The following is a 20,976-nucleotide window of genomic DNA, read 5'->3' on the forward strand; positions in this document are numbered from 1 at the left end:
AGAAACTGCTAGTCTTTTGAGATCTGGGCCTCGAAGCTCTCACAGCATCACTTCTGTCATAGTACTGGTCACAGAGTAGCCCAGAGGCAGAGAGTAGGTGCATAGAACTCACCTGTTGCTGGGAAGATGATCAGAGACTCAGTGGTCATCTTTTATACATTCCCATGTATATTTAATGTGACAGCTTGCTCTCCAGATGGCTGCTTCTGTCCCCACTTCCGCAGCAGTACCTCCACGTCCCCACCCACACTTGGCTCCATCCAGCCTGTTCAGCTCCCTCTTTGCACAGCAAGAAGCATCCCCGTATCTGGGTCATCTCAGACATGCGTAAATGTAACTGTAGGATACAGCCCCAGATGCAGATTTGCTAGGTGAACGGCTATGTGCGCTTGCAGCTTTGACAGACACTGCCAGCTTCAATCACCTCGCAGCTCTATCTCTCTGTGATGGGTGGGGAGTCTGAGCACCCCTCCCCACAGCAGAACGAGTCACTGTCCCCGGGCTCCCAGCTTTTGCCCTGGACCCAAGAGTCTATTCTCTATGTGCAGCCGAATGCGGTCCCCTTAACACCTGAGTCAGAGCCTGTCCCTCCTCTGCTCAGAAGCCTCAGATGATCTTCCGCATGACTCAGAGTAAAACATTCTTTTTTTTTTTTTTAAGATTTGTTTATTTGACAGACAGAAGTCACAAGTAGGCAGAGAGGCAGGCACAGAGAGAGGGTGAGGCAGGCTCCCTGCTGAGCAGAGAACCCAATTCGGGGCTCGATCCCAGGACCCTGGGATCATGACCTGAGCCGAAAGCAGAGGCTTTAACCCACTGAGCCACCCAGGCACCCCAGAGTAAAACATTCTTAAGAAGGCTCGGAAGCCCTATGTGTCTGACACTGGGACCTCTCTCACCTATTCTTCCTGTCTTCCCCTTCTCTGTCCCACCTGGGGCTCCTGGCATGAGTTTGAACCTGCCACGCACATGCTCCCACCTCAATGTCCCTCCACCCAAAAAGCTCTCTCCCTCTGTGTCCCCAGGGCTCATCCTCGCTCCGTCTGTGCCTCCAAGCAAACCACTTCTCCCCACTCGGGGTCTTCTCCCTACTCTGTTTGGCTTTCTTCCGAACACTCCTTCCCCAACATGTGATCGATCAAGCTGTATCTTCATGTATTGTCCATCTCTTCTCCAGAACATAAGCTCGGGGCAGAAGGATTTGGTTGGATTTGCTCACGGCAAATCCTCCACACCAGCTTTCATTTAGGCTCTACAAATATATCTTGAGTATTTGTGGAATTCCATCACTGTGCTAGTTTGCAAACCACCCCCCAAGCCATGTCCAGACCTCAGTAACATAAATGAAACCAAACACACTGCCAGATTCCTATCCTTCAAGTTCACGGTTCTCCTGCTCAAGAGCCTTCAAAGCTAAGTGTTCCCCCAGCTTTCTGAAAAGAAGTTCATGCATGAGATTTCCCCAATGTTAAGTTTTTCCCCTTATCCATTAGTCTAACTTTATTGGCAGGGACTCCATACAACAACAACAACAAAAACCAACCACCACAACAACAAAAAACCACTAAGAGGAAAAAGGAAGTCTCTCACAGCGAGTTCACATTCACTGGCTGAGGCTTCTACTGGTGTAATGAAACCAATCCCAGCTCTGGGACAATAAACATGAGAACTGATAACTTGAATCACGTTCTTTACCCTGGCTAAGCCTCAGTTTACCTATTGGTGGAACGAAGATAGTTACACTCTTCCATATGATATGCAAGCTACTTGCTAAATGCCAGGCACAGGACCAGACCCTGGACACATTTTAATTCACTCAACCCTCATGGCAACTGTAAGAGGTTGGAGCTATTATTATTCTCTCTTCTCAGAAAAGGAAACTGAGGCACAGAGCAATTAGCATGTCTTAGTTTCCATAGCCTGGGAGTGGTCGGGCCCTGATTTGAATTCGCAACTCACCCACTCTGAGGCTGGCTTCAAAGCAAGCTAGTTACTCTTGTGGCATATTTTAGGGAAGAGGTGTGCTCATGGGTATAGATTGCTGAGGGCAATGAGAGGAGGTGACCTTGTCCATGGGAAAGCGTCTCTAGGACCAAATGTACACAAAAGACACAGGGCTGAAGTTGTGCTCTGTGGAGTCCATGGTCATGGTTCCCTCTGGGCTCTAAACTGAGGCTCCTGGGCTCCCAGATGACCTCTTAAGAAGATTTTATTCTCTACCATTATTAGAATAATTACCATTAATAAAAACAAACAACTGTTGCATGTTTACTGCATGCTAAGAATTTCATTTGCATTTTGAATATCTCAACAATCCTAGGACATTAGTGACTCACATTCACTCCATTTTGCAGGCAATGAGACTGAGCTAGGATTTGTTCCTTGTGTATTTACCTCCTAATGGGTCCATGGAACATCTCCATATCCCAAGGACTTTCATTCATTATCTCATTCAACTTCGCGGTCATGTCTTGAAATCCATCCTCCTAGCATTCCCATTTTGCTGACAAGAAAACTGAGGTGCAATGTGCTGCTCAGGGCCACACACAGTTCTTTGCCACAAATCTGCCCTGCCTTACCTCCCCCAGCAGCATCCAGGATGTCACAGATGGAAGGGGGCTGATTTATAGCACAGGAAGGAGCAAGTCAAGGCCTCTGGGGCAGTGGGCAGTGTTCTCAGGCAGTTGCCCAGAGATCCTGTTTACTGGCAGGGCCGGAGGCACATAAGACCCAGAAGGAAAGCCCGGGGAGATGCCCCATGTTTGTATCTTCAAAGCCTTGCCCCCTTGCTCTCCCATCCTCAGGGTTCCCCTGGAGGAGGGCGGGGGCTGGTGGTGAGCAAACTGTCACTTCCATGGAATGTCCTCCAGCCCTGGTGCACTGGCTCAACCCAGCCTCTCCACTCCTGTTCTTCCTGACCCCCATCTGCCTCCCCACCTGGACATCCCCACATTTGGGCTCCTGTAGCTCATTCATTCAGCAAAGCATCATTGAATGTCAGGTGCTATTTTAGGCACTTGGGGTTACATTTGAGAATAAACAGTGATCCCTGCCCTGCAGTGTTGCTACTCTGCAGCAGGGAAGGGACAATAAATAATAAATACACTAAGTAAAGTATATAGGGTGTTAGACAGTTATAAGGGCCATGGCAAAATAAAGCAAGGCAAGTGGTTTGAGAGTGAGGAGGAGGGCTCATGGGGTTAAACAGGGCACTGAGAAGGTGACATCCAAGCAGGAACTGGAACAAGATGAGGCAGTGAACCAGGAAATACCAAGAGGAAGAGTGTTCCATCCACAGCAAGTGCAAGGGTCCTGAGGCAGAGTGTCTGGTGTATGAAGAGTAGCAAGGAGATCAGTGTGGCTGGAGAGGAGTCAGTAAGGGGAGAGGGCGGGAGAGAGGACAGAGGGGTGATGGGGTGGCTGAGAGGGCAGGTCATATGTGGGTCATCATAAGGATCTGGCTTTTACTCAGGGTGAACTGGGAGCCAAGGGACTTTTGGTCAGAAGAAGGACATTGTCTGATCTGTGCATTGCAAGCCTTTTCTAACTGCTGGGTCAAAGGACACACTGTGGAGGAACCAGGAGATTGAGATGAGAGGAGACACAGAGATCAAGGAGCCCTGTGAGGAGACCGCTGCAATAATCCTGAGAAGAAATGAAGGTGATCTACCCTGGGTGGTAGTAGTGTTCCAGTTAGCATGGCTGTATAACAAACTACCTCAAAACTCAGCAACTTAACACAACAACCATTTTATGATGCTCATGACTTCAGACCAAGTGTGGTGGGGATGGCTGGTCTCTACTCAGGGCTCAGGGTCAGGGTCTACTCAGGCTCAGGGTCCTGAGCCTCCGTTGGAAGACTCCAAGGTTGGATGTGAATCAATAGCCATGAACGGGAATCATCTGGAGACTGCTGGACTAGGATCACCTGGGACCTGTCGGAGTGGCCTGGGCTTCCTCACAGGATGGTGGTCTTAGAGTGTTTGGACTTCTTTCACAGGATCTCAGGGCTCCAAGAACAGGTGTTCTGGGGAACAAGGTGAAGCTGCACCACCTGTTACGACCCAGCACTGGAAATCACGCAGAATAATTTCCGCCAACCTCCCATGATGAACACGGTCCCAAGTCCACCCAGACTCAAGTGGAAGGCACGTGGACCCTGCCTCTCAGTGGGGCCATGTTCCAAAACTGTTCCCAGCACCTTGGATCTTCAAGGCAAATACAAAGTTTCCTTTGTTGGCTGATGCAGGAGGCACAGGGAAGGATTAGAAGTGGTTCTGGTCACCTGGGGCTCACAGCCCACTAACCAAAACAGTCACCTTCCAGGCATGTACAGCCAGAGAGGAGACCCAGTCAGGCTTGGCTGCTCAGGGCAGGCTTTCTGGAGGAAAAATTGCGTGAGCTGAGTCTTAAAGAGTGAGGGATCAACCAAGAGAAACGGGAGAGGGCACCTGAGGACAAGGAGAACTGGGGTCACTCCCGTTGGGAGGCGGAAGGATGAACACTTGAGAGATGGGTTCTGGCACCAGCTGTCTGGGTTTGCAGCCTCCCCTGCCCCTTCGAGTGGGCAACATTGGGCTAGCCATCTCACCTCTCTGTGCCTCAGTTTACTGTAAAATCGGAGTGGTGATAATGGCTCTGCCTTCAGGGGAGGAAGTGCATGCAAGGGAGCTGCTAGATAGAAAAAAGCCTCAAACTGTCAGTCAGCTCTGACTAGGAAATTACAGATGGTGGTCATCTCATTTCAGCCCCCTGGGCTCTCAGAGGAGGAAACGGGAAGAGACTTGGCCAGCCTCACCAAGTGTAGAAGGGGAAGACCTGAACCGTACCCTACTGACTGACCTGCCATGGCCAGACCCCTCCCTGACTGGACTCACTCCTTACCTCCCAAGTTCACTTGGGGGGAAGGGATGTCCTTCTTCCTTGAAAGCCTGTGAGGCCTCCAGAGGGGATCCCCTGACCCAGAGGTGGAGCCTTGAAGATGGAGTGGTCTCTGCCCCTGATAAGGGCTTCCCCCCCACGCCTCCTGCCTGCTTTCTCCATGTCGCCGTTCAGCAGGAATTCCTCAGTTCAGCATGGAGTTCCGGTAGATTTTATGGGCCAGCCACAGCAGACAAATGGAGAAGAAAAACATCCCTCCGGAGCTCTGCTCAGCTCTCAAAATCTGATTTCCGCTCAGCCGGAAGGAGCCTGGGCTGCTTTAACCCTCTGTGGGAGGGGAGCACGGGGTCTGATTCAAGATTCTCCTAGCTCCTTGCCCTGCCTTGCTACCACACAGGCTCCTTCCTTCCCTATGGCTCCTACTCTGCCCCCCACCAACCCTGCCTGGGGCTCAGCCTCCCCTCTCCCTTTACAGAACTGCCTCAAAGGCCCCAGATCCCAGTTTAGGATCACCAGCAAAGCGTTTCCACATACGTTGAACACACTCTATGCCAGGCGTCTTGTAAACAGGGGCTCTGGCGCAGTCTGGAGCAGTGTGGGAAAGGACATGCGGGTGGGACTCAGACAGAAATGGGATCCAGCTTCATCTGGTCTAGTTTGTAAGATGTGGGGCAAAGTCCCTTGACCTGGCTGGGGTTGCATTTCCTCATCTGTAAAATGGGCTTAATAATGGGATCTGTCTCATAAGGACTGTGGTCAGGAGTTAATGAGAACAGGCATGTCAAGTGTTCAGCATGGAGCCCTCCATAAATAATAGCTGATGTTATTGCTATCACTCCCTCCCTCCGCAAACCGGATGGGGTAGGCGTCATCACTCACATTTCACAAATGACAAAAGCAAGGCACTTGGGGTGCCCCCTTTATCTGCTCCATGCCTCTCACTTCCTCTGGTTATTAACCAGGATTGCAAGCCCTGAACGTATTAAATAATACCGTCAACCCTTATTATTCAAAGACTGTATTAAGGAATCTGCCTACTCGCTGAAATGTATGTGTAATTCACAAACAAATACTCCCAGTGCTTCCATTCTCTCCCTGAGTCTCTGGACACACGTTCCCAGCTGAGGTGGGTCAAGCTGTCGTTCTGTCTTCTTGTGTCCACTCTCATACTGTAAACGGGGGTCCATTTCTGTGGTCTATTTAGTGCCCCACTTTACACATCCATGGGCTTTTTGTTGGAGATTTTGCTATCTAAAATGTCCCCAGTAATAGTCCTGAAACACTGCCTAGTGTTCGTAAGCTCCAGAAAGCTGTGACACGCTTTAGGGAGAAAGGATACATGTTAAATAAGCTTTGCTCAGGCATGAGTTACCTGTTGTCCAGGATTCAAGGTTAATGAATCAACAGTATATATTAAATAAGGTGTCCTTCAACAGAAACACACATAAACCAGGGGAAGTATTGATCAGTTGATGAAAATATGATGACCTGAGGCTCAAAGGATCCTCACCCTGTATTTCCCTCTTAGGAGCTGTCATTCAGTTAACTGCTAATTCAGTCTTTGTGGTGACTTTACAGAATATAATTATGGCAGATAATCAAAAATCAACTGTACTTTCAGGCTTTGGGTATTTTCAGATGTGAAGATATTTGGAAGGCGCTGCGGTGAGCTACAGTTACAATTAGTATTGCTGTGGGACAATTTACCCTACAGCTTGGTGTCTTAAAACAACCATTTTCTTATGCTTACAGATTCTGTAATTCAGGATTCGTCATAATGGGCACAGCAGGAAAGGCCTGTCTCTGCTTCCTGAAGTGCACTGCACTTCAACTGGGAAGACCCACCAGCTGGGGCTGGGGTCCTATGAAAGCGTCTTTTCTCACATACCTCTCCCCTGGGCTGGGAGGATGGGAAGAAGAGTACAACCCATCAGAGGCACCTTTGTGTAGCCCTCCATGTGGCCTGGGCTTCCTCACGGCATGGTGGCCTCAGGGCATTTGAACTTGTCACATGACAACTCTGAGTGCCAAGCAAAAGTGGGTTCCAGTGCATCACCTTGTGTGATGCAGCTTCAGAAGTCCCGGGTCACTTGGAAAGTCACTTCTGCCAAGTTCAACAGGTCGAAGCAGTCACAAACCTGCCCAGATTCAAGGAGAGAGGATGTAGACTGTGTGCCAGGATGGCTCTACTTTCCTCGCAGCCACCCTCTGCAGGCGGGCTCTAGGGGGATCCTTGTTTTACAGATGAGGAAACTGAGGCACAGAGAAACTCGGTCAAATGTTCAGGGTCATACAGCTTTGGAAAGCAGCAGAGGTAAACCCAGGCAGTCAGGCTCCCCGTCTGCAAACTCAACCACATGACGGCAGACATTCCTGGTTGTTTCCTGGTATCCAGTCTTCCCCTCTTTTCTCTTAATAAAAACTTGTGTGGCCACCTGCAGTGAAGACTACATTTCCCAGCCTCCTTTTCAGTAGCGTAAGGGCCCATAACAAGGTCTGGTCAAGGGGACAAAAGTAGAAGTGTAATTATAAATCCCAGACAAGTATCCTTAAAGGGTGAAGCATGCCCTTCCTTCTTCCTCTTCTTTCTCCTTTTTGCCAACAGAACCACCCCTGCAGCCATTTTCGTCTGAGACAACTTAGAGGGTAGAGGCCACATATGATGGAACAAAAAGATAGACAGAGCCTGGATCCCTGACACCACCTGCTTTATTTGTCTAAGGTGACACAACCAAAGACACTAAACTTAGGGGCTTACAACATCAATCATTATTCATTATCTTTATCTATCTCTGCCTTTCTTTATTATCTTTGCTCTTCCTAACAGTTCCTTTGGGTAGGAAATTCAGGACCCACACCCAAGGAGGCTCACCCACAGGGCTGGCCAGCTGGTGCTGCCTTCAAGCTGGGGGACCTCTCCACAGGATAACCAGTATATCCTCATCATGGGGTGGCTGCTGTCCCCGGAGTGGGTGATTCAAGAGATCGAGGCAGAAGCTCAATGCTTTTATCAGCTACTATCTCTTCTGCCAGGTTCTTTTGGTCACATAAGCCAGAAGTGATCTGTTGGGGGAAGGGTCTGCACAAGGGTGCAAATACTGAGAGACAAGGGTCATGGTGGGCCCTCTTTGAGCCTGGATACCACAGCACAGAGTGCAGGATCTACAAACGCTCTGAATGTGACATAGAAATATATTTTCATCTCGCCTGACTGAACTTGAGACGGCAAGTAATAGATCAATGAGTTCTTTTTTTTTTTTTTAAAGATTTTATTTATTTATTTGACAGAGAGAGATCACAAGTAGATGGAGAGGCAGGCAGAGAGAGAGAGAGAGGGAAGCAGGCACCCTGCTGAGCAGAGAGCCTGATGCGGGACTCGATCCCAGGACCCTGAGATCATGACCTGAGCCGAAGGCAGCGGCTTAATCCACTGAGCCACCCAGGCGCCCCAGATCAATGAGTTCTTGACCCAAACGAGGCCCTCAATAAATACTTTCATGAGTCTTCTTCTCCAAGCAGATTAATGTGTGGGACTTTGTCCTTCTGCTGTGTCCCTTATCTATGCCCAAGATATATACATGTGGTATACAAGATAGAGACGGATGGTACTCTATACCATCTAGGTACAAAGTAGGGGTGGGAGGTTGGGCACCAGCCTTTTCATGTCTTCATTCACTCAACAAGTATTCCTCATTGCCCACAGTGTGCCAAGCTCTGGCCTAGGATACTAGCCTCCATCCCATGCCCTGGAGAACTCACAGACTAGTGGAGGAGGCAAGCATAATGAGATGGAAAATAACCCATTTCTCTGTCATCATAGAGAAATGCAGATTAGAACAGGAAATCAGATCATTTCAAGTGCCAGGGATGACGTGGGGCTGAGGGTGCCTCAAGCCCCACTAGGCATGTGGACTGGAGCAGCCATCCCAGAGCACAGTCAAACAGAGCTTATGCTAAGTGTATGCATTATCTCTGCCCCAAAAATCCTGTCCTTGGGTGTCTATCCCAGAGAAATACACACAGGAGTCTGTGAGAGTCATGCACCAGAGGTCCATCACAGCTGCGCTTAGAGAGGCAGAAGTCAGAGGTGGCCATAGGATCCATCACTAAAGGCAATGGAAAAGGAGGTCTGGTAGGTGCATGTGCACCATACGTACTAAGCAGCGGTTAGAAGGAGTGCACTTGAATTAGAGTCAGCACACAGAGCTCAGTGTCAAGTAAACAAACCAACCTACCAAACAGATCTATAGAAACAACCATTTGTGTTCATTAATAACCCACTCACACGAATCAGCCCCACATAGTTTATGAGGACATAGGCATATTCAAAGACACACATCACCAATATTTAGTGGACCCAGAGGAGCCAACACAATATTGAAGGAGAAGAACAAAGCTGGAGACTGATTCTACCCAACTTCAAGACTTACGAGAAAACTACAGTTAGGGGCACCTGGGTGGCTCAGTGGGTTAAGCCACTGCCTTCGGCTCAGGTCATGATCTCAGGGTCCTGGGATCGAGTCCCACATTGGGCTCTCTGCTCAGCCAGGAGCCTGCTTTCCTCTCTCTCTCTCTCTGCCTGCCTCTCCGTCTACTTGTGATTTCTCTCTGTCAAATAAATAAATAAAATCTTTAAAAAAAAAAAACTACAGTTATCAACACAGCATTGTAATGGCAGCATAATCAACAAAAAGATCAATGGAACAGAATGGAGAGCCCAGAAATAGACCCTCATAATTATAGCCAACTGACCTTGGACAAGGATCAAAGGCAATATGATGAAGTAAAGATAGTCCCTTCAACAAATGTTGTTGGAACAACTGGACTCTGGGCATCCATAAGCAAAAACATGAATCTAGACACAGACCTTACACTTTTCACAAAATTTAACTCAAAATGGATCACAGACCTAAATGTAAAACACAAGACTATAAAATACCTAGAAGACAGCATAGGAGAAAACCTAGATGACCTTGTATGTGGTAAAGACTTTTAGATCCAACCCCAAAGACAAGATCCATCAAAGAAAGAACTGGAAAGTTCTTTGAAGCTGGACTTCATTAAAATCAAAAGCTTCTTCTCTGTGGAATACATTGTCAAGAGAATGACAAGACATGCCCTAGACTGGAAGAAAATATTTGCAAAAGACACATCCAATTAAGGACTGTTATCCAACATATACAAAGAACTCTTAAAATTCAACAATAAGAAAACAAATCATACAATCCAACAATCATGCTCCAAAGGAGTGGAAAACTTATGTTTGCACAAAAACCTGCACACAATGCTTACAGCAGCCTTATTCATAATAGCCAAACTTTGGAAGAAGCCAAGATTTCTTCAGTAGGTGGATGGCCAAATAAGTGTGATACATCCAGACAATGGAATATTATTCAATGCTTTAAAAATGCATCTTCAAGCCACAAAAAGACATGGAGGAAACTTAAATGCATATTTCTAAGAGAAAGAAGTCAATCTGTCATGGCTATGTACTGTATGTTCCCAACTATATGACATTCTAGAAAAGGCAAAACTACAGAGATGATTAAAAGATCGGCAGTGGCAGGCATGGGATGTAGATGAACAGGCATGGTATAGAGGATTTTTAGGACAATGAAAATGGTCAGTATGAGACCATAATGATGGTAAGATAATGATGTCATTATAAACATTTGTCCAAACCCACAGACTGTACAACAGCAGGAATGAATCGCAAAGTCACCTATGGACTGTGGATGATAATGATAGGTCAATGCAGGTTCATCAATTGTCGCAGATGCACCACTCTGGCAAGTGGCACTGATAATGGGGAGGTTATTTGCGGCGGGGCAAAGGGAATAAGGGAAAGCTCTGTGCTGTCTCAATTCTGTTGTAAATCTAATACTGCTCTTAAAAAAAAAAATGAAGTCTTTAAAAAAATATATTAGAGTGGGTGTCCTGTGTGGGGAAGGAAAGGAGAGTGAGGAATCAGGGACAAAGGGAGAGAAGTCAGAATACAGTGTGATCAACACGCCAGATTGCACCAAGGCAGAAAAGCAGCAAAGTGGGCTTCACCATGAAGCTGCACCTAGGCGTGCCTGGGTGCCTCAGTCAGTTAAGAGGCTACCCCGGGTTGGGATCCAGGGGTCCTGGGATCCAGCCCCACGTTGGGCTCCCTGATGATCGGGGAGACTGCTTCTCCCTCTCCCTCTGCCTACCTCTCTGCCTACTTGTACTTTCTATCTCTCTGTCAAATGAATAAATAAAATCTTAAAAAAAAAAAAAAAAAAGAAGACTCTCCTCTTACCAGACAGACTCCTTCTCAGACCTCCCACCCCTCTGGGCTACTAGAGAGGCCCTGTGGCTGGGGAAGAGTGTGACCAACCTGAGATCCCCTTGGCCCACAGTGCAACCTCAATCAAGAAAGTCACTCCCCGCTCTTAGGACCTTGGGGGTCTTCATCTGTAAATTGGGAATAATAATGATGCCTACCTTGGAAGGTTGTGAAAGAGAGGAAATGAGATGAGCAAAATACCATGCCCTTGCCCCATGACGCTTATGTTCCAGCGGAGGGAGCCAGCTAATTATGTAGTACGTTCGCTGCTGTATGCCCCAGACCCAGAACTGTGCCTGGCATATAGTAGGTGCTCAATTAATATTTGCAGATGAAGGAAGAGAAGCAATAACAGGTGCATGGAAAGAAGGAAAGCAAGATGGAGTGGAGAGGGAGAGCTGTGGGGGGTGCTAGCAGGGATGAGGGGGTAGGGGCCGTGGTGGGAGAAGGCCTCTCTGAGGAGGTGAGATTTAAGGGAAGACCGGAAGAAAGTGAGGGACTAAGCTCGGGGGTATCCAGGCGGGTGCACAGTAGACGTGGGCTCCACAGGCAGTGAGGAAGCAGTGTGGCTGGAGCAGAGACAGAGGACAGGGGATGGAAGGAGCTGAGCCCCTCGCGTGGGTGAGCTAAGAATGTGGCAAGGAGCTCCATGCCCACTCCCAGGGATGGGACTGGGAACAGAGTCAAAGCTGCTCAGCCTTTGCTGGCCATGGGTCTCTCCTCCACCTGCAGCCAAACTCTAAGAGATTCAGCACAAACACCTCTTATGTGTTGAGTTCTCGATAGGTGCCAGGCCACGGCTTAACAGGCATGCACTCTAGGAACCATCACTAGCCCTAGGGAGGGGTTATTATTATCCCCAGTTTTCTGAGCAGGAAACCAAACTCCATGAGGCAGCTACCCCTGGGCTGGACCCCCGCTCTAGGAGGCAGGCTTATGGCTCCCATCACATTGTCCTGGAGTTCTTTGTTTACAGCTCGCTTTCCAAAGGCCCAACTCAGTCTCATTCATGGTTTTATTTTACTCCCAGGGTCCCCAATGTCAAAGCCTGCCTGAGGAGCGAGTGAATGAATGAGCCTAGCAAGTAAGCCCTCCCCAGCTTCCGGGCCCAGTTCATGCCCTGTTTGGCTTCTCCAACCTGGAGCTGGAGTGGGGAGGGGACGGGACAGAGGAATTTCAAGCTGCCTGAGGACTGAGAGCAGAAAAGAGGGGGAGAAGGGGGAGAAAGCGAAAGTGAAGGGAGCCCGGAGCCCCTGTGAGGAGGCGCCGACAGGGAAGGAAATCTCCCGGTAATAACTCATCTGCTCAGGAAGCAGCAGCCTGGCCTGGGGCTGCGTATGGGACTAGCCCTGTGGGGAGGGGGCCTGTGCAGGCTCCTTCTCCTCTTCCCCAAAGCCCAGCCTGGCTGGGGTCACGGTCAAATGAGGAGGGGTGGGGGAGCCAGGTGTGGGAACAGAAATTCCCACAGACCCTGGGGCTTGAAGACATCAGGGGCTGCTCTCCAGACAGCCAAGGGAAACCCTCTAGCTCCCTTCCCCCATTCTGCCCTGGGTAGGAGAAGCCAGGAAAGGAGTGTGACAGAACTGGGAGTCATCTTCAAAAAACCTGAGGCCCAGAAAGGAAAACAAGCTGAAAACACATCTAGAAACCCTTTGCCTTCACTCCCTGTGCCCTCTCTACCACATAGATGCATTCAGGTTGAAGAGAGTTATTTTCAAATCCTAGGGATACAGGTTGGACCATTCCCCAGGATGGAGCTGGGAGGGGGGCACAGCGTGGGGACCCCAGCCGCCATCAACAGCTTAGTAATTCTTCCCAGGGCCCCCAAGAAGGAGAACATGTCAGACTCAACAATCTAAGGTTTCCCTAAGGAAGGAAGAAAGGAAGGAAGGCAACGAGGAAAGACAGTCACACCTTTCTCTCTCTCTCTCTCTCTGGTGCCATTCCGAGGAAATAGAGAGGTGTGGATTTGGAGCCAGGGTGGGATTGTGGAGATTACAGGAAGGTAATCTGTGTTTTATTGGTGGTGAGGGTTAGTAGGCCACGGGTGATGGTGAAGTCAAACAGGCTGTGGCTAAAGCCTCCACTCACCTCTTGTAAGACTGAAGGCTAGAGCTCTCTGATCTGTAAATCGGGGATACTCCCCCACAACTTCAACAAGGAGTAGTAAAGATCAGTATAGCCCTCAGCACATGGCTGGCACACAGTAAGGCCTCAACCCAAATGTCAATTCCATGAGGGCAAAGAGTTTGTCACTTTTCTATTCGCAGACCTAAAACCATTCCTGACATCGCAGGGACCCAAGAAATATTTGTTGGATGAATAAATGAATGAATGAAGTACTGGTTTGTGTGTGCTGTTCTTGTCCCCCTCCCCCACCCCCGCTTTTTTTTTTTTTTTTTTTTTAAGTTTGCCGTTGAGGATGTGACACTGTGTAATCCTTATTTGGAAAGATTAGTGTTTCTCTTAAGTGCTTTCCATGGACACCATCCTAATGCAGATTCCTGGGTCCCGTTCCAAACCTGCTGAATCAGAACGGGAGGAACCCGGGAATCTGTCATGCCAACAGCCCCCTTCCCCAATTCTTACACACAAGAAAGCTGCAGAACCACAGTATCAGAACGTGGGGGCGGGAAAACCCCGAGCTGGTTTCTCTGCAACCCTCTTACCGAACGAGGAAACAAGCCTTGGGACTCTCTCTGCGGGTCTAGACCGAAGATAGAGAGTCCAGACCTGGGCACACCCCATCCCAGCCACCCAGAACACCCCGCCCCCCCCACCCAAACTCCCCAGACACTTGCCCCGCTCGCCTGCGCTGCCTGGAGCCTCACGGCGGGCGGCTTAGCTCCCGGGCTGCTTTCAACCTGGGGAACGGGGGCGGTGGGCGCTTCGCCATTGGCCGGGACGCGAAGGGCGCCTCCCCATTGGCCAGGGCGGCGGCCTCCGCCCCCGCCGGGGCGGCCTCGTGATTGGCCCCTCCCCGGCTATAAGGCGGCGGCCGGCGGGGCCGTGGGAGCGCGCGGGAGCGCACGGCGGGGCGCGGCAGACGCTGGGACGCGGCGCACGGAGAGACACGGCCCGGCGCCCATGGCGTTCGCGCTGCTGCGCCCCGTCGGCGCGCACGTGCTGTACCCGGACGTGCGGCTGCTAAGCGAGGACGAGGAGAACCGCAGCGAGAGCGACGCGTCCGACCAGTCGTTTGGCTGCTGCGAGGGCCTGGAGGCGGCGCGGCGCGGCCCGGGCCCCGGGGGCGGGCGGCGGGCGAGTGGCGGCGGCGGCGGCGGCGGCGCGGGTCCCGTGGTGGTGGTGCGACAGCGGCAGGCGGCCAACGCGCGGGAGCGGGACCGCACGCAGAGCGTGAACACGGCCTTCACGGCGCTGCGCACGCTCATCCCCACCGAGCCGGTGGACCGCAAGCTGTCCAAGATCGAGACGCTACGCCTGGCGTCCAGCTACATCGCGCACCTGGCCAACGTGCTGCTGCTGGGCGACGCGGCCGACGACGGGCAGCCGTGCTTCCGTGCGGCCGGCAGTGCCAAGAGCGCGGTCCCCGCCGCCCCCGACGGCGGCCGCCAGCCGCGCTCCATCTGCACCTTCTGCCTCAGCAACCAGCGCAAAGGGGTGAGTGCGCGGAGCCCCAGGACTGTAGTCGCGGGTCGGGGGTTAGCGGGGGACGGGGCCTCCTGGGGAAGCAGAAGAGGAGAGGAGACCCCAATGAAGAGAGGGGGAAGCGACAGGAAGTTTGTCGGGGGCTGCGGCGCTCCAAGCGCAGGGTTTGATGTGTAACAGAACCACTCGCTCAAAGTCCCCCAAACAGAGTTGGTGCAGGAAAGCCCAGAAAACGGAGATGGCTCCTTGAAGGACACCCCTTTAACTGAAGGTGTGCTGGGGAAAGAGCGTGAGAAGTAGTTAGAAAGGCCATCATTTTATTAAGCGCTTCCCAGGTGCGAGGTGCGTTCCTCCTCCTCTTTGACCCTCACAAGAACTCCCAGGCAGGTAGTTATTCTGCCCATTTTATCACAGATGAGGATCTGAGGCTCAGAGGGGTGTGATCGCATGCCCACATTTGATCACCTGGGAAGCCACAGCGCAAGTTCTGTTGCTTGCTGGTCCACGTTTGCCATGAACTACCCCCACCAGTAAAATAATTGTTCGCCATCCTAAGACTTGACCCAAAGGCAGGAGACTGAGAAGAGGAGACACGTATCTCTGACTAAAAATCTGAGGTGGCCAGCTAATGAGCAGTAGGAGTGAAGAAGGGGGTCTCCACAAAAGGGGTAGAGCATGGGGGCGAGGTCACCGTTGAGTCAGCTGGATGAAGCTGGAGCTGAGCTCCTGTGGTGTGTCCGCCCACATAAGGATAAGAACCAGCCTGATAGGGAGCGGAGGGGGCTGAGTAACTGCAGAGGTTGAAAGGGGGCTCTCCTGGTTGGAAGCGGGTTCTCCTCCTGCTTAGGCCCCAAGGAGCCTGCTTCATCCCCCACCTTTCCCTCTCTTGTCCTAGCTTTCTCCTACAGTAGGGAAGCTGGTGTGTGTGATAGCTTTGGATTCCAGCAGCTATCATTTACATATGGAGGTAGTGAGACTGGGGGAGCCCCTGACTGTCCCACAGCCTTTTGGAAAGTGAAAGGGCACAGAGGATTAGAGTCAGTCTCTGAGTCCCCCACTCTTTGGTTCTTATAGCTGCTCGAGGTCCCCTGCTTCACTCTGTCCCGGGGAAGCCCATGAGTCCTGGCCCCAGACTGTCTTCTTCTGACTCATCAGACTCCCAGCCTGGCCTCTCACCCCCATGGCTGCTTCAGATTCCCTGAGTCAGTCGTCTCAGGCTCTGCCTGACTTGTACCCTGCCAACTCTCAGCTGTGGGCCCCGGCTGGTGTTCCAGGTGGGGTGGGAAAGCCAGGTGGGCCTTCATGTATCTGGCCTGGGATGCTGAGGGCTGGCTGGGCCCTTGATGATAACCCTCGGACTGCCCTTCACCTGTTCCTTCAGTTCAGCCAACCTTATCTACCCAATAGCTGCCTTTTGTTGGCTCTGAGAACCTTCCCAGAGAAGCAGGTCGTGGGGCCCCACCCACACAGTCATGAACTCCCAGTGCCAGGGCAAGGGAATGGGGATGAAGACAGGGAGGCCACAGTCTCCTGGTGGGAAGGCAGAGCACCAAGAGACCATGGGAGCCCAAAGGAAGCCCCCAGCCAGGGGCTGAATTCCTGACACATGCTTGGAAACAGAGGCCGGCAGATGAGTGGATAGGGAAAGGTGTTCTAGGAGCAGGGCACCCCAAGAGTTGGCGTCAGAAAACATGATATAGAGAAGGAAGGGGAAAGAGGTTGAAGGTGGCAGAGTACAGACGGGAGGCACTCGTGATGGGCACTGATTTCCTGGGCTAAGCACTCATCACCCATTCTGGTTAAAACCCCTTAGGGGCAGAGGTGTTCTGGTGGCCCCCACCTGCTTAGAGACGCTGTCCATGATGGAGTGAGGGTTTGAACTCAAGCCTGCCTGATTGGGAAGTGGGAAAGGTTATTGGGGAGGGAGGGCAGGGGGCTGGCGAGTTATAACCGCAGGCCTGGCGGAGAAGGCACATCTGCCACGCACCCACACCCACATCGGGGCAGGGTGGGGGGCCTTCTCTGCTGGGTTCAGCCTGTCCTGTGGATCACTGGGATTTATTCACCTGGGTCTGGCTGTTTCCCTGCGATCTGTCTACAGGACCAAGAACCTAGCCAAATTTGGCTGCAGAAGCCATGCTTTCCCCCACAGGCTCCTCTGGGAGTAGGCGAGAGGGGTGATCCTGGCCAGCTCTGGCCCCTCAAAGGCTCAACTGAAAGAAAACGGACTCTCGTGGAGCCACTGCAGGGTCCCCCTTCTGAGCTCAGGGGGCCAGAGAGCTCCAAGGCCCAGACTCTGCTGCTTAACTTTGAGCCACCCCCTCCCTCCCACATGGCTAATCTGAGGATGGGGTCACAAGGGACCACCAGGCTCTCTGTAGGATCTTTCTGTCTAAGGAGGGGTCAAGTGTGGTCCTTTAGAAATAGCAAGTGGGAGACGGAGGGAGGGTTCTTGTCTCTACTGTTCCCCCTTTGTCACCCGGAGTTGGGGGTGGGTAGGATCATCTTGGAAAGCACCCCCCCCCACCCAGCTGGCGTACACAGCTCAGGCACAGAGAGGGGCACAGAGGGTGGGGGGGAGGCAAGGAGGAACCCTCACTGGCTGATGCTGATAATGATACTTGTGAATATCTACTTGAACGCTTTATCTGTGTGTCTGACGCGGTACTAAGGGCTTTAACTAGCTGAATGCGTACGATCCTCACCGTGACTTTGCTTTACACACGGGGAGACAGGCTCAGTGCAGTGAAGTCACCTGCCCGAGTCCGATGGGTAGTCCATGGCAGAGCAGGGATCGAAGCCTGGATCCATTTCACTCAAGCCCGACTCAGCTTCCCAGAGCCCTGGGCACTGACTTCCTCGGGGACAGAGAAGTGGGGTCCTGGTCAGGGTCCCTTCTAAGTGCTTTTGGCTATCTGCAAGCCTCTTTCACAGCCGCGTCTGCAACAGCCTGCACCCTGGGATGGCAGCAGAATCATTTTGACCCCACTTTGTAGATGAGGACATAATCTCAGGGAGGCGAACAGTCCCAGCATTAGCATGAGACTGGGGTCTCCTGATGACTGCCAGACTTGGCCGAGAGATGGCTCCCCCTGTCCCTGAGGTCATCGTGAAAGAATGGGAGGCGGGTTTTTTAATCCCCCAACACTACACCCCCTACCCCCCACGCCTGTCCCCCCTTCTCAGCTACTCCTGCCAGATTTGTCTGAGAAGCCTAAGCCCCGGGCTCTGCTGGGACTGTGGCCTCAGCCCTCAAAATAGCCCTGCCTGTGAATGAACATGTTGTCCCTGGGCCCAGAGAGCCTCGAGGGAGGCTGGGCTCACATCTGGATGGATCTGCCCCAACCTGGGCCCAGGACGGAGGGGGCAGGGGGCAGAGCTCTCAGATGGTTGGCTATTTCTCTAGATGACTGAGAAGGAGGCCTGTCCCCCCATCTCCTAGCCAGGCTCGGTGGGGTGAGCATTGACGGTGGGATTTCAGACACTAGCAGGTCCTGGAGGCAGAACTGCTGGACAACACGGATTTCTGGCCCAGCTTTTTTTTAACCAACTGGCTGGGTGCCTCTGGGCTTGGCCTTAAGCGGCTGGAGGCCTCAACAGAGGAGTGCTCTAATGTCTGGGACCTCGCTGACTTACAGCGAGGACGATAGCCCCACGTCAGACCTCAGACCACCAAATAGGGATGGTCCCTACGGGCTGAGGGACAGGTGGCTTCAGGGGTGCCACCATGAGCTCATCTCCCAGTGAGCAGCACGGATTCAAGGGGCAATGTTTGGCACCCACTCATGTCGGGCTCAGGGCTGCAACCAGGATTTTGGAGTGAGGACGTTTCCCCTACCCCTCCCTCAGCTCCCAGCCTGAGTGGGGAACAAAAAGAAACTCTGTCTTCCCCTTCCAAGTTTCTCCCAGTGAAATGTCCCCGGAAGTGCTGGGTAATGGCAGAAATAGAGAAACCTTCCCGGGGAGACAGGACCAGAGTGCGTATTCCTGGCAGAGAGAACGCCCTGAATGAAGGCAAGGAGGCTAGAAATCCACAGTCTACTTTTGAAGGTTGATGAGTAAGCCACTGCGCATACAATCAGGCAGTTAGGAGGACCACTGTGGGGTTCATTTGTTTTACCGTTTAATATGATTTTAAATGTATTGGGTTAAAAAAAAAAAGGCAACAAATTACATAAAATGAAGTTACAAGAAACAGAAAGGGTAAAAAAGTACATAGCATTAAAAAGAAAGAACGAAAGAGAGAAAATCTCCTTCCCACCCGTCATGCCTCGTCCCCCATGAAATCCCTGTCCTCTGAGGAAACCTGTTAGCAATTTCCCATGTGCCCTTCTCTCCAGACATCTCAGCACATGGGAACATTCACTCAGTTCTTGCCTTTGTCCTTAAATGCAGTTATCTCTCCATCATTCCCTGTCAGTCACAAAGACTCCCTTTGGCGTTCTGCTGTGGAGAACTTCATTGTGCGGCTGTGATTTATTTATCAAGTCCCCTATTGCCGGACACAGAGGTTAGTTCCAGTGTTCACGGTGACCTGACCAAACTTTCTCTTTCTTTCCTCTTGCAGGGCGGCCGTCGTGACCTGGGGGGCAGCTGCTTGAAGGTGAGGGGGGTGGCCCCCCTCCGAGTGCCGCGGAGATGAGCCTAGTCCCCTGTGGCATTTGTTCCAAGCAGGACCCTGAAGAAGAAGGCCAGAGGCCAGCCACTGGTTAAACAGGGGAGAAGACCCCAGGAGCCCAACGCAAACCTCTTTCGTGTTGGGACCAGGGGACAATGGTCTGGGCCCATGACCCTGTGGGCAGGCTCCCCGGGACATCTCCACTGCACCCCAGAGAGCTATGAGGACCCAGCCAGCCAGCCCCAGCCCTGGCCGGTCAGAGATAAGGCTGAACTTTTGGAAAAACAAAGACTGTTGGTGACAGAGGATATGTGCATATCTGTGAATGAGTGTGGGGATGTGTGTCTGTGTGTGTGTGTGTGTGTGTATAAGAGAGAGAGAATTGGTGGGTTTAAAATAAAAAAGTATTTTTAAATAAAAGATGTTCCCAGCTGAAGAACGGCGATGGGGGGTTGGGTGAAGACTAGGGACATCAGAGGTTAGAGGCGGCTCCTCCTAGACTTGGCAGAGGCCCAGATGTCACAGGTGCTGCCCTCAGCCCTGAAGGGGGTGGGGCGGGGGGGCGGAGGGCTGGGTGGGGTGCAGAAGGACCGTCTCCAGAAGACAAGATAACCAGACTTCATAGTCTTCTTGAATAGCCCTTAGCTGTCTGTGGCGGTTGGTCAAGAAATCTTAATCTGATTTATTTTTGAGTAAGGAATCTATTGATCCACATGGTTCAGACTTCAAGAGGTACGAGAAGAAATACAGGGAAGCTTCCCTTCCTTGTGCCCTCCATCCACCAGCTCTCCCTTCAGGCAGCCTTAGCCACCACATTTTGTGATCAGTCCCATTCTCAGATCTTGTCCCATTCCCTATGAATAGCCAAGCAAGAACAGAAATATATGTATATGTTAACTTTCTCCCACCCTTTACACAAACAATAGTGTGTTGTCCGTGCTTTCTGCCCCTTGCATGGCTCTCCCAGACCTAGGTCAGCTGTCATCCCAAGTCAGCACGCAAAGGTAAAGGGTGGCCTCGTCCGTTTAATAACTGTGTGTTCCACCTGATGAATGTTCTATACTGTAACCTCTCCCTTGTCCGTGTTTTTGCAGACAGGCCGTGTAGGCACGCAGCTCCCCCACATGCAAGTGAATGCACTAATGGGATGTTCTTACCCCTGTTTTAGCTGAGATGATTTGGAGGAGCAGTGTGACCCCCCCAAGGCATATGGCAGGATGAGGTGAGATCTGTCCACCCCTAAAGCCTTCCCTGGCCCTGGAGATCCCCCACTGGAGTGCCAGCCCCCCAGGGCCCCGATGCTTCTCCAGCAGGCCTGCAAGGTGAGGGCTGGTGTTTCCCCCATCTCGCAGATTCAGCCACGATGGTGATGGGGACAGCTGGGTGGTACAGCCAAGTGCCCTTGGCTCTCTGGCTGGAACAGTCCCTGCGAGGCCAGAATCAGAGAGGCTCAGGAGGCTGGAGGGAAGGAAAGGTGGCCAAGCCGGGCAGCCACCCTTGCCTCTGGGTACACTCATGCCTATTTGAAAAATGAATTTAACAAACACTTTTAATT

The 20,976-nt window shown here is 51.6% G+C and overlaps 1 protein-coding gene across 1 annotated transcript; it reads left to right on the plus strand.

The window, feature by feature from the left end:
• The first annotated feature begins 14,211 nt into the window (after positions 1–14,211).
• Positions 14,212–19,662, plus strand: TCF15 (transcription factor 15). Its single transcript, XM_047746889.1, has 2 exons — positions 14,212–14,815; positions 19,371–19,662. The coding sequence occupies exons 1-2, from the start codon at positions 14,282–14,284 to the stop codon at positions 19,443–19,445; spliced, it is 609 nt and encodes a 202-aa protein (XP_047602845.1). The 5' UTR covers positions 14,212–14,281; the 3' UTR covers positions 19,446–19,662.
• Positions 19,663–20,976: the final 1,314 nt, after the last annotated feature.

The sequence above is a fragment of the Lutra lutra genome, chromosome 9 (assembly GCF_902655055.1).
Source record: "Lutra lutra chromosome 9, mLutLut1.2, whole genome shotgun sequence".
Taxonomy (NCBI): Eukaryota; Metazoa; Chordata; class Mammalia; order Carnivora; family Mustelidae; genus Lutra; species Lutra lutra.

Coding starts and splice junctions, on each gene's coding strand:
- TCF15 (XM_047746889.1), top strand. CDS start 14,282: ATGGCGTTCGCGCTGCTGCGCCCCGTCGGCGCGCACGTGCTGTACCCG. Junction 14,816..19,370: donor TCAGCAACCAGCGCAAAGGG/GTGAGTGCGCGG, acceptor TTCCTCTTGCAG/GGCGGCCGTCGTGACCTGGG.